General features: G+C 30.5%; 1 protein-coding gene across 2 annotated transcripts; it reads left to right on the forward strand.

The window, feature by feature from the left end:
• Positions 1–9,877: 9,877 nt before the first annotated feature.
• LOC127132674 (probable E3 ubiquitin-protein ligase BAH1-like 1) lies at positions 9,878–11,731 on the forward strand. Of its 2 annotated transcripts, XM_051061634.1 has the most exons (6): positions 9,878–10,270; positions 10,371–10,615; positions 10,698–10,952; positions 11,044–11,181; positions 11,267–11,325; positions 11,400–11,731. In XM_051061634.1, exons 1-6 carry the CDS (start codon positions 10,081–10,083, stop codon positions 11,503–11,505), a joined length of 993 nt encoding a protein of 330 aa, XP_050917591.1. In that variant the 5' UTR covers positions 9,878–10,080; the 3' UTR covers positions 11,506–11,731. The 2 variants fall into 2 exon arrangements, with proteins under 2 accessions (XP_050917591.1, XP_050917592.1); XM_051061635.1 differs by lacking the exon at positions 11,400–11,731 and having other exon boundaries at positions 11,283–11,325.
• Positions 11,732–12,078: the final 347 nt, after the last annotated feature.

The raw sequence follows: 12,078 nt of genomic DNA on the forward strand, positions 1-12,078 counted from the left end.
TAAACCGTCGGTTGCACTATTTTTTTCTCTTTATTTATAATTTTTCTTGAATTTTATTAATGATTTTTGGACCAATTTGAAATTTACTATCCTTAAAAGAGAAATGTTCTTTTTATGATAGATATGAAATAGTATTTTTTGTGAGGATTGAAAGATTGACATGTTTGGTTTGCATGTGAAGATAGAACTATAAAAACGAGATAAACATGAATTGAGATGAGAACAATAAATGTCAATGATCCTATTAAAGTTGGCAACCATTAAAAAAGATAAAAACCTTTGAGATTTCGTGGACGCAATGTAAGAGCAAACAAAGGTGATTGTCATACCAAAAAGTGCACCGACGAATAAAAACCTTTTGATTAGTTACTATTCAATTGTAACAAAATAACTATGGTATATTTGGTTATAATTTTTCTATTATCTTTATTTAACTATAGTTAACTATAGAAAATGTGATATCATGTACTTTAGACGTTTTGCACACTATTAACTAAATAGTTATATCTTAAACATTAGAAAAATATATTTTATTTGAAAAAAACAAAAAAAAAATGTTTTTTCTTTTCTGGAAAAAGTTTTTAAAAATTCTGAAAATAAAATATGTTGTTTATTAAAAAATTCATATTCTTAAAAAAAACTTTTTTAAAAATGAAAAATAAAAAAAAATATTTACTACTTGAATATTTTTTAAACAAAATTACTTTTTAAATTAATGAAACGGAAAAAAATCATTGAATATATATATATATTAGAAAAATAAATTCTAAAAATAATTGAAATACAACACCAATTTATAAATTTAAACAGATTATAAATTGATCTAAACTGATTTTTAATTAAACTGAAACCATTTTAGGAATTAATTGTTATTTTTTTTTGTTGTTGTTGAAGTTGACAAAGTCAGAATCACGAAGGATTAGAAATCGTAAACCTGAAACGAAAAACAAGTTTGCAAATGACAAAGATAATGTTCTGGAATCCATTAGAAAGAATCAAAAACAACATTGACGGCCATACCAAAAGATGTTTAAATTCATAAATCGAAATTCTAATGGGCTTTTAATCCAAAATAAAAAAGAAAAAATCTAGTGGGCTCTTAATCTAAAACATAAATAAAATAGAAAATTACGAAAAATATAAAAATATCATATTTAGGCTTGAAATAAACTTGGATGATTTAAAAAAGAAAATTTTACCTCATACCCCCAACAATTATTTCCCTACCTCTACAATACATATAATTGGACTAAAATATCCTTAAATAAATAAATTATGTTTAGAAAAGTAAAAATATTACATTCCGATAAAACAAAATGAGTTAATGCAACATTAGTCTTTTAGCAACACTTTCAGTGTAACTAAAGTAACAAACTTAACCGGATTTCTTTAATTAAGTTATTTGATAAAACATTATGAGTCTAGGCGCCACAATAAAATCGTTGTCTAAAGTGAACAATCGTCTAAAATTTTAATTACACAGTTTTCAGCCACGGTTTTAATAAAACCTGTAATTTTGAGAAGAAAAAAAAACACCAAAACACTTTAATTAAGTTGTTCGGTTAAGATTTTGAAAATTACCGGAACAGTCTAATTAAGTTATCTGATACACTAAATTTTTTTTACTATCAGAACTATTTTGCCAAGTGATCTGGTACATTAAAAATCTATCTACCGAAATTCTTTTGTCAAGTGTTTTGGTATATTAAAGATTTAAAAATTGACTACTGAAACTCTTTTGTCAAGTATTTCGGTAAACTAATGTAGGAGTTAAAAACATTTCAATTTTAAAAAATTTAATTAATAAATAAAAAGGATAGAAATGGAATATTTTGATAAATATTAGGGTATAAGGATAATAGTAGAGGTATAAAATAAGACTTTCCTTAAAAGACCCCTATATCACATCAAATCAGTGTGTTGGACTAGTGAGTCGATTCCATATGCAGAAAGGTATAATAATAGTCATTCTGATATCGGATGCTAAACCTGTACAATTTTTGCTGAACCTTTTCGGTGTGCGACTTCTTCGATACGCGCAACCACTCTTCCTACATCTGTCTACTCCACCTCTGAAGAACTCGACCCCGAGTTCTCTTCTTAATAAAGAGCCTCGCCTGCTTGATATTTGTCATACCCCAAATTTTATCCCACCGATTCTCATTTTATCTGGCATGGTCTCCAATTCATCTACATAGTCCTCTTAAGCATTCATTTAGAAATCATTCATTTTCATTCATTTGCATAAGGTAAAATCATTGGTTCAAGAGGTTCATGATTTCAACTGGATTGTTTCGACATTTGGGATATTGAGGATTTGATCAGATAACTATGATTGACGCTCTTTTTGTTACTTATGGAACAAGATATTGTGAATTCCATTTGATGATATGGTTCTTGGTGGGTTTACTTGGAACAAAAGACATCATGGAACAGTTGACTTTTTGACCTAATTCTTGGAAATCTCTCCATTTCATATCCAGACTATGACTATTGAATTGATGCACATCATGGAAGGAAAGGACTCAGAAGTCATTCATGGCACAATTGACTTTTGATGCACTAATGCACAATAATGCCGAGAAAAATAAATCGGATATCTGGATCTTAACTTGTATACATCTTAATGTCAAAATCTTATGTGAAATCTTTACTCGACTATCGCTTCTTGAATCTTCCAGCTTCACCAATCTACTCACAGTCTTTGTTTGTGGCAATCACCCATTGATCCCATCAAATTTTTGAGCGATGAGTTGTCAAAAGATTAAAGAAGAACTCCACCTAGTCCGTAGCCTTACATACAATCACTACCAAGGTCACCTGGAGATGAGAACCTCCTTCTTTTTACTGGAATTTGTCAGCACCAATGACAACTATGCATGGCAAGAAAGCGGGTCAGAGATGATTTTTATCTCCCCCAAACCAGAATCCTAAAACAATCACCATTTTGTGTCCCAATCTCCATTAAGGATGGAGAATTAAAACTCAAACTCGTCCCAAACGGGTTCGGGTTGGGTTTTGGTATCTCCACCACAATCTATTTAATAAAATCAATTTTTATAATGAAAATATTTATTTTTTCAAAATCAAATTACATTATAAATAATAAAATAAAATAAATCCCAAAAAACTTCATACAAATATTTTAAACAATAAATACAAAATCAAAATATCAAAATATTAATCACTTATTTTATATTCTAAATTATCAAAACTAAAATAATAAAGTACATAATAAAATACTTAGAGGATATTGTTGAGAGCTTGTACTCGCAGGTATCAGAGTGGGTCACATCGGCACGCGTCTAAAGATTATTTTAAGGGTGCAATACCAAGATGCTTATGATAAGTTATTTTAGATATAATCTTCTATACTCAACTACATTTCTCAACGGTAAAATATATGAATTTCTTAATGCACGCTATATATTACTAGAGCATCACTCAACTACATTTCTCAACGGTAAAATATATGAATTTCTTAATGCACCATATATATTACTAGAGCATCAGACAAAAATTCAAAAATATATTTTTAGGAAATATGTTTTAGGAAGTATATTTTTGGAAAAATTCTAAAAATATATATTTGAACTAAATTTAATTATAAAATTGAACTATAACTCAAAAACGAATGAGTTATGTATACATAAATTGCATTTGAAAAAATATTTTCGAAAACTAAGAACATCTTATATTTTTACGTGATGTTCTATATCTATATATATATATATATATATATATATATATATATATATATATATATATATATATATATATATATATATATGGTACATTATAAAGTCTCCTAAAATATAATCAAATTTATTATAGATATAATAAAGTAGTACTCAATAAATTTTATATATATATATATATATATATATATGTGATAAATTATAAAATCTCCTAAAATATAATCAAATTTGCTATAGATATAATAAAGTAGTACTCAATAAATTATATATATATATATATATATATATATATATATATATATATATATATATATATATATATATATATATATATATATATATATATATATATATATATGGTAAATTATAAAATCTCCTAAAATATAATCAAATTTGCTATAAATATAATAAAATAATACTCAATAAATTATATATATATATATATATATATATATATATATATATATATATATATATATATATATATATATATATATATATATATATATATATATATATATATATATATATATATATATATATATATATATATATATATATATATATATATATATATATATATATATATATATATATATATATATATATGTATATGTGTGTGTGTGTGTTAAATTATAAAATCTCCTAAAATATAATCAAATTTGCTATAGATATGGTAAAGTAGTACTCGATAAATTATAACAACAATGGTTTCACAAAATGAACATTATGTCTGAATACATGTATTCTTGACAAAAATGTCTAAATACATTGAATGTTGGGAAAATGATATAAAAAGATAATGAAGTATGTTGTACAAAAAAATTGCTATATATGATAAAAATAATATTTTTCAGCTATATGTGGTAATCTTTTAAAACTTTAGTATATTACCATGAAAGTTCTTCTAAATAATTATTTAATGCAAATTAAAAACGTTGACCGAATAAAATACGCTAAGGATATATTTGGATAGATTATTCCAAAAGGTTAAATATGTATACAATTACTTCATTCAAAAATGGTTAAGTTATAGACTTGGTCTCCGGTTTTGTTTTCTTTGATGTTTTACAAAATTAATTCATCTATTTTAAATTTAAATAACTTTAATTTTTATATTTCAAATTTAAATAATTTTAGTTTCTTTCACATTTTTTATAAAAATTGATGAAATATTTTAATTTATATTTTTATCTATAAACTTCAACAATATATTTATATATGATGATTTATTATGTTTCATAAATAACTTATCATTGAAAAAATGATAACATCAAAATTGTTTAAATTTAAAATAGGGATATAAAAATTATTTAAATTTAATACAACATGATCAATTTCATAAATCAGATCAAATAAAAAATTAAAATTGTAATTAAGTCTTCCAAAATCTAAAGTGAATATTTTGTTTGATATAATATATGTTATTTGATTTTATATTTTTTGTATATTATTTTTTTGAAATGAATTTAGTTTTGACTTTAAAATAAAAATATATTAAATAAAATTCATTACAATTTTATAGATGAATAAGTTGTTGATCTAGTTAAGACAACTAAATTAAATTGATAATCTCAAGGACATCCATTTACTTGGAGTTGGTTTTTGTTGTAATTCCTTGTGTCGAAGCATGTTGCTCGACAGGAACAAGGAAGTGTCGAACCACCTAGTGTGTTAAGTTGTGTTAGTGTGTCGAAGCGTCGAAGCATTGCTTCACACAGGATTTCGACTTAGGCTTATTTTAGTAGTGTTAGTTTTTTTTGGCTTTTATAGTTTTGGGTTTTGTCTTGAGGTCCAAATTAACCTAAATCTATAAATAAAGGGAGTAACTCTTATTTTTGTAATAAAGTGAATAGAGTATTCATAACATTGTGTTCACAGTATTTTGTAGTTGCGAAGTGAATAAAAAGTTTTCCACAGTTTGTGGGCAGAGAGAAACTCTGCATAATTTTAATTCTTCTTCTCCTTCGCCGTTCTTCACACTCTTTCTTTCTCCATTGTTCTTCTCTTTTCATTACTATTATGTGAATAATAATAATTTTGTTCATCAAGATTGATTGAAATTCTCCATAGGCTTTAGGGGGTTTCCAACATCTGGTATCAGAGCTCCGATTTAATCGACTCGTGGGAAGAAAATCACATGGCAACGAATCATCCAAACGGGCATTTTCCAGCAAATCTTCTCATTCTCAAGAACAACAATTATGAGAATTGGTGCAAGCAGATAAATATTGTGTTCTGTTATCAAGATCTTTGGGATATTGTGAAGGAAGGAGTAGCAACACTTGTAGAAGACGCGACAAATCAAGAAAAGGTTGCACATAAAGAATTCAAGAAGAAAGATTATAAAGCTCTTTTTATAATCCATCAATGTATTGATGCAGATAACTTTGAAAAGGTTAGTGATGCAGAGTCAGCGAAAGAAGCATGGCAAATTCTGGAGAAATCGTTTGGATGTGCATAAAAGGTGAAAGAGGTGGGGTTACAAACTCACAAAAGAATGTATGAATTGCTTCAGATGGGAGACAATGAAAGCATAACGGATTTCTTCACCAAGGTTACGAAACTGGTGAATTAAATAAAGGTATGTGGAGAAGTATTGCAATCAAGATCTGTTGTTGGAAAGATCTTGAGGTCGTTGGCTCCAAAGTTCGACCACGTGGTAGTAGCCATAGAAGAGTCGAAAGATTTGTCAAAATTGACAAAGGAAGAGCTTCAAGAGACACTTGAATCTCATGAACAAAGAATGGCTGAAAGAGTTGCAGGAAAGTCGAAGAGTGACATGGCTTTGGAGGCTCAATCAGCAAAAGAAAGGAAAGGCAAAGGAAGCTGGAATGGCAACAAAGGCAGATGAGGCTACAACAATTCAACTGGTCGAAATCAGCAAGAAGGAAACTGGTTAAATCAGAGAAAACCCTGGAACCAAGGAAACCAAAGAGGTAGTGTTGCAGGTAGAGGAAGGGGTGGTGGTCAAAAGCCAGACAAGAGTCACATTCAGTGTTACAATTGTCAGAAGTATGGTCACTATTCTAGTTATTGTCTAAAAAAGCTAGAAGCAATCACGACAGAAGAATGTTGGTCTGGTGTCAAGCCTAGCTTGATTCATCTGAAGGTGTTTGGATCTATAACACATAGACATGTGCCAGATCAGTTGAGAAGAAAACTTGATGACAAGTCGAATCAGATGATCCTGATAGGATATCATTTGACTGGAGGATACAAGTTGTTCGACCTAGTGAATAAGCAAGTGGTGATCAGCAGGGACATGATCATATATGAGCTTAAGGAGTGGGATTCGATTGAGAATGTCAAGAAAGGTTCAGTAAGAATCTTTTGTGATGAACCAGCTAGTGAAGTCGAAAGAGAAGTTCGTCAGGAAGAAGTCAGAGGTGAAGTAGGCCCAAGCAAACCTCAAAGAACAAGACGCATACCTACAAGGTTGTAAGAATGTGTGATTACATCAGATGATATGGTTGATGAAGAAGGTGAGATGGTATACTATGCTTTCTACGCATATGTCGAACCTGTCAATTTAGCTGAGGCATTGAAAGATTTGAAATGGATGAAAGCAATGGACGAAGAACCGAAGTCAATCGAAGTCAACAACACTTGGTCACTTGTCGAATTGCCCCAAGACAAGAAGGCAATCGATGTGAAGTGGGTACACAAGGTGAAGTTGGATCCCAAAAGAGAAGTGACTCGACACAAGGTGAGACTTGTGGCGAAAGGATTTCTTCATAAAGAAGGAATCGACTTAGATGAAGTTTTTGCACCTGTTGCTAGGATCGAAATGATTAGGATGGTTGTTGGTCTAGCAAACATGAACAACTAGCAGATGTGTCATATGGATGTAAAATGTGCATTCTTTAATGGCCCCTTAGAAGAAGAAGTTTATGTTGCACAACCAGCTGAGTTTGTGAAACATGGCAAAGAAAGAAAGGTGTACAGGCTGCATAAAGCCATGTACGGACTTAAACAAGCTCCAAGAGCTTGGAACAAGAAGATATATGGTTTTCTAAGGGAGAAGGAATTCGTGAAGTGCAAATCTGAACGTGGAGTATATGTAAGAATAAGCAAGAGTGAATTTCTTATACTGTGCCTTTATGTCGATGACATGTTGATAACATGTAGCTGCAAGAAGGAGATCGACGACTTCAAAGGTGATCTCAACAAGGAATTCAAAATGTCAGATCTAGGTGACATTTCATATTTCCTTGGAATCGAACTCTACAAGAGTGGTAGAGGTTTGATGATACACCAAAGAAGGTATGCATGCGAAATACTCAAGAGATTTGAGATGCAACAATGCAACCCAACTTCGACTCCAGCTGAGCCCAGATTACAACTGTCGAAAGATTCAGATGAAGATGATGTTGATACAACCCAATATATAAGACTTATTGGGTCACTTCGATACCTTTGTCATACAAGACCTGACTTAGCATACAATGTAGGTATGGTGAGTAGGTTCATGCAGAAGCCAAAGGCATCACATCTAGCAGCAGCGAAGAGGATATTAAGGTATCTGAAAGGAACTCTCGACTATGGTATTTTGTTTCCTACAGCTGATGAAGGAAAAGAATGCAAACTAGTGGGATACACTGACTCAAGTTGGTGTAGTGATACGGAGGATCGAAAATCCACAATTGGCTATATGTTTATACTAGGTGGTGCACCAGTTGCTTGAAGTTCGAGAAAGGAGCCAGTAGTGGCATTATCGTCGTGCGAAGCAGAATACAGAGTTGTTTCTCTTTGTGCATGTCAAGCAACGTGGATGGTGAATCTGATCGAAGAGATAACAACAAAGAGTCATGGAGCAATTGCCATGAAGATCGACAGCATGTCAGCTATTAATCTGGCGAAGAATCCGATAGCACATGGTCGAAGCAAGCACATGAAATAAGGTTCCATTATCTTCGAGAGCATATAGCAGATAGGAAGATGAATGTGGAACACTGCAGAACTGAGAATCAGATTACAAACATCATGACGAAGGGAGTGCATGTCGAAGTGTTCAGAAGACTAAGAGCTATGATGAATGTAGATAGCTTAGATACAATGAATTAGGTGGTGTGTTGAATTATAATTCCTTGTGTCGAAGCATGTTGCTCAACAGGAACAAGGAAGTGTCGAACCACAGTGTATTAAGTTGTGTTAGTGTGTCGAAGTGTCGAAGCATTGCTTCACACCTGATTTCGACTTAGGCCTATTTTAGTAGTGTTAGCTTTTTTGGGCTTTTATAGTTTTGGACTTTGGTTTGAGGTCCAAGTTAACCTAAATCTATAAATTTGTAATGAAGTGAATAGAGTATTCATAACATTGTATTCACATTATTTTGCAGTTGCAAAGTGAATGAGAAGTTTTCCACAGATTGTGGACAGAGAGAAACTATGCATAATTTTAATTCTTCTTCTCCTTCATCGTTCTTTACATTTTTTCTTTCTCCATTATTCTTCTTTTTTCATTGCTATTGTATGGATAATAACAATCTTGTTCATTAAGATTGCTTGAAATTCTTCATGGTTTTGGGGGATTTCAATAGTTTTACACCCGTGATTTTTCAATTATTCATTTTTTAGAGTTGAAATTCCTATCACTAAATTACTAAATAAAAAAATTATAATTACTTATATATTTTTTGTATAAGTAGTAGCATAATATTATCGAAAAATTATGTTTCATAAAAAATATTTATAGTATTGTTCGTAAGGTTTAAACAATAAAATAGATAACATATGTAATAAATTTTAATTTTAATTTTTTATACATTCAAGTTGGTACAGATGCTTTTCTTTTGATATTTTGGAAAGAAACAAAAAAAAAGTTATACATTTTCAATAATCGTTCGGTTTATTTTGCTATTTCTGCAATACTAGAAGATAAACACGCTTTGTATAAAGTTAGCCAGCAATTCATCGAACAATATAAAATTAACAATTTAGCACTTTTCTTCTTTTGACAAAATCAATTAATAAAATAATAAAAGTAGACGGCATTATAATTACATCATACCACTTTAATTTTATCTTTTTTTTGCCGGTACTTTTATTCCTTTATGTTGAATGATTATATGGTAGAAAATAAATATTAATATTTTATTAAAATTACACATTAATTTATAGTTAAAAAATAAATTTTGGCTATATTTTTTTCTTCTTTTCTTCACCATTATCTGATATTCGATTCATTGGAATTTATCTTTTTCACATAATTAAAATGTTTTTGTTATTATTAACGTAAGCAACACTACAAACTTGAAACCAAAGTACAACAAATTCACTATATAGACACAACACAAACTGAATCATTTATTAATGTGAAAGATTCATCGTTTTCAACCAAAAAAAAACACAGGATCGCTGATTAATGTTTCTTGAAAAACATGAAGTTCTGCAAAAAATACCAGCAATACATGCAAGGCCAGGAGAACAAGAAGCTTCCTGAAGTTGGATTCAAGAAGCTCAAGAAGATCTTGAAGAAGTGCCGTAGCGACCATTCTCATTCTCATTCTCATTCTCAATCTCAATCTCAATCCCATAAAGCATCTCAAACCTGTCCCAACCAGTGCTCAGGTTATCAAAAAGTTTGATTTTTTTTTCTTTCTGAATATCATGATTAATCTGTTTTCAAAAGTATTGGATCTATAATTTGGTGTAATGGTTTGTTATTCAGTGTGTGATGGAACGTTCTTCCCTTCGCTTCTCAGTGAAATGTCTGAGATAGTTGGATGCTTTAATCAACGTGCACAGAAATTGCTTGAGCTTCATCTTGCTTCTGGTTTCAGAAAGTATCTTTTATGGTTCAAAGGGAAATTTCATAAGAATCACACTGCTCTTATTCAAGAAGGTGAAGATCTTGTTACTTATGCACTCATCAACGCCACCGCAATTCGAAAAATTCTAAAGAAATATGATAAGGTATGATCATAACGACGATGATGACGACAACGATGATGATGAATGAATATCAGATTAATTTGGTCTTCTAATGTGATTGCAGGTTCATTATTCGAAACAAGGTCAATTGTTTAAGTCACAGGTACAAAGTATGCATAAGGAAATTCTTCAAAGTCCATGGCTTTGTGAACTCATGGCTTTTCACATCAATTTGAGAGAAACTAAGGTGGACTCAAGGAAGGAAACAGCTTTGTTCGATGAATGTTCTCTAACATTTAAGGATGGAAAACCATCACTTACTTGTGAGCTTTTTGATTCTGTCAAAATTGATATTGACTTGACTTGTTCTATATGCTTGGTAAGTTAATTTTGGAAGATGAAGATCTAGTCAAGTTAAGAGATTATGATGACATTATGTTGACATTGTTCATTTGGATCTTTTATGACAGGACACAGTGTTTGATCCAGTTTCTCTGACTTGTGGTCATATATTCTGTTACATCTGCGCTTGCTCGGCTGCATCGGTGTCGATTGTCGATGGACTTAAGGCCGCGAATCCTAAAGAAAAATGTCCTCTATGCCGCGAGGTAATATTAATTAAGCTACATGATATGATAGGAACCATTTGAATGTTATAATAACAAGTTATAGTTATACTTTTGTTGATCATAGCGTGCGGCTTATGAAGGTGCTGTGCATTTGGAAGAACTAAATATTCTGTTAGGCCGAAGGTACGATTGATCGATCGATCGCGTTTAAATGTTGTATAATCATACTGTTTCTGATAATTTGGATGGTTTTACAGCTGCCAGGAATACTGGGAACAAAGGCTGCAATCTGAGAGGGTAGAAAGGATTAAGCAAATAAAGGCACACTGGGATTCACAGTGTAGAGCTTTTATGGGCGTTTGAGAAAATCATCAAACTTCTATGGTAGTGTACAGGAGTGGTTTATGGGCTGAAATTGTGAATACACATTTGTTTGATTGTATGTGTTATGTGTTTAATAATTAGTATGCTTTCAAACTATCTATTTGGAGTTTGTCATGTCTTGTTCTCGCATAGACTTGATAAACATGTGATATGAGTTTCGTGTTGCTGTGGTTTTGTTGCAATCTTCTCTCTTACTTTTAGCTTTGTTGCTTCTTTTAGATGTGGAAGTGTTAATCAAGTCAATTCAAATATTAAAGGAGGTGAATTATGTTATTTGATTTTTTGAAAAAGATTCTCAAATAATTCATTTTAGGGTTGATTGATTTTGAAGGAAAAAAAAGGAGAGATTAAGGAATGGAAAATGCGGAAAATAAGTTATCAAAAAAATAAATGATAAAAATAAAAAGATTATATCAGAAATTTATAATAGTTCGATCTTAAACCATGTTGTTTACTTTTGTCCATAAATTTTTTTTAAAAGATTTTCACTAAAACATCTTGAAATTTTACATTAGGATCACTCAACAATTTTCTTTCCACAACTTTGTATAT

This window comes from Lathyrus oleraceus, chromosome 3 (genome assembly GCF_024323335.1).
Source record: "Lathyrus oleraceus cultivar Zhongwan6 chromosome 3, CAAS_Psat_ZW6_1.0, whole genome shotgun sequence".
Classification (NCBI taxonomy): Eukaryota; Viridiplantae; Streptophyta; class Magnoliopsida; order Fabales; family Fabaceae; genus Lathyrus; species Lathyrus oleraceus.

Excerpts from the sequence above, each read along its gene's own strand:
- LOC127132674 (XM_051061634.1), top strand. The coding sequence starts at position 10,081 with ATGAAGTTCTGCAAAAAATACCAGCAATACATGCAAGGCCAGGAGAAC. Across the intron at positions 10,616-10,697 it reads TTCTAAAGAAATATGATAAG|GTTCATTATTCGAAACAAGG; the intron begins GTATGATCATAA and ends ATGTGATTGCAG. Across the intron at positions 11,326-11,399 it reads AATATTCTGTTAGGCCGAAG|CTGCCAGGAATACTGGGAAC; the intron begins GTACGATTGATC and ends ATGGTTTTACAG.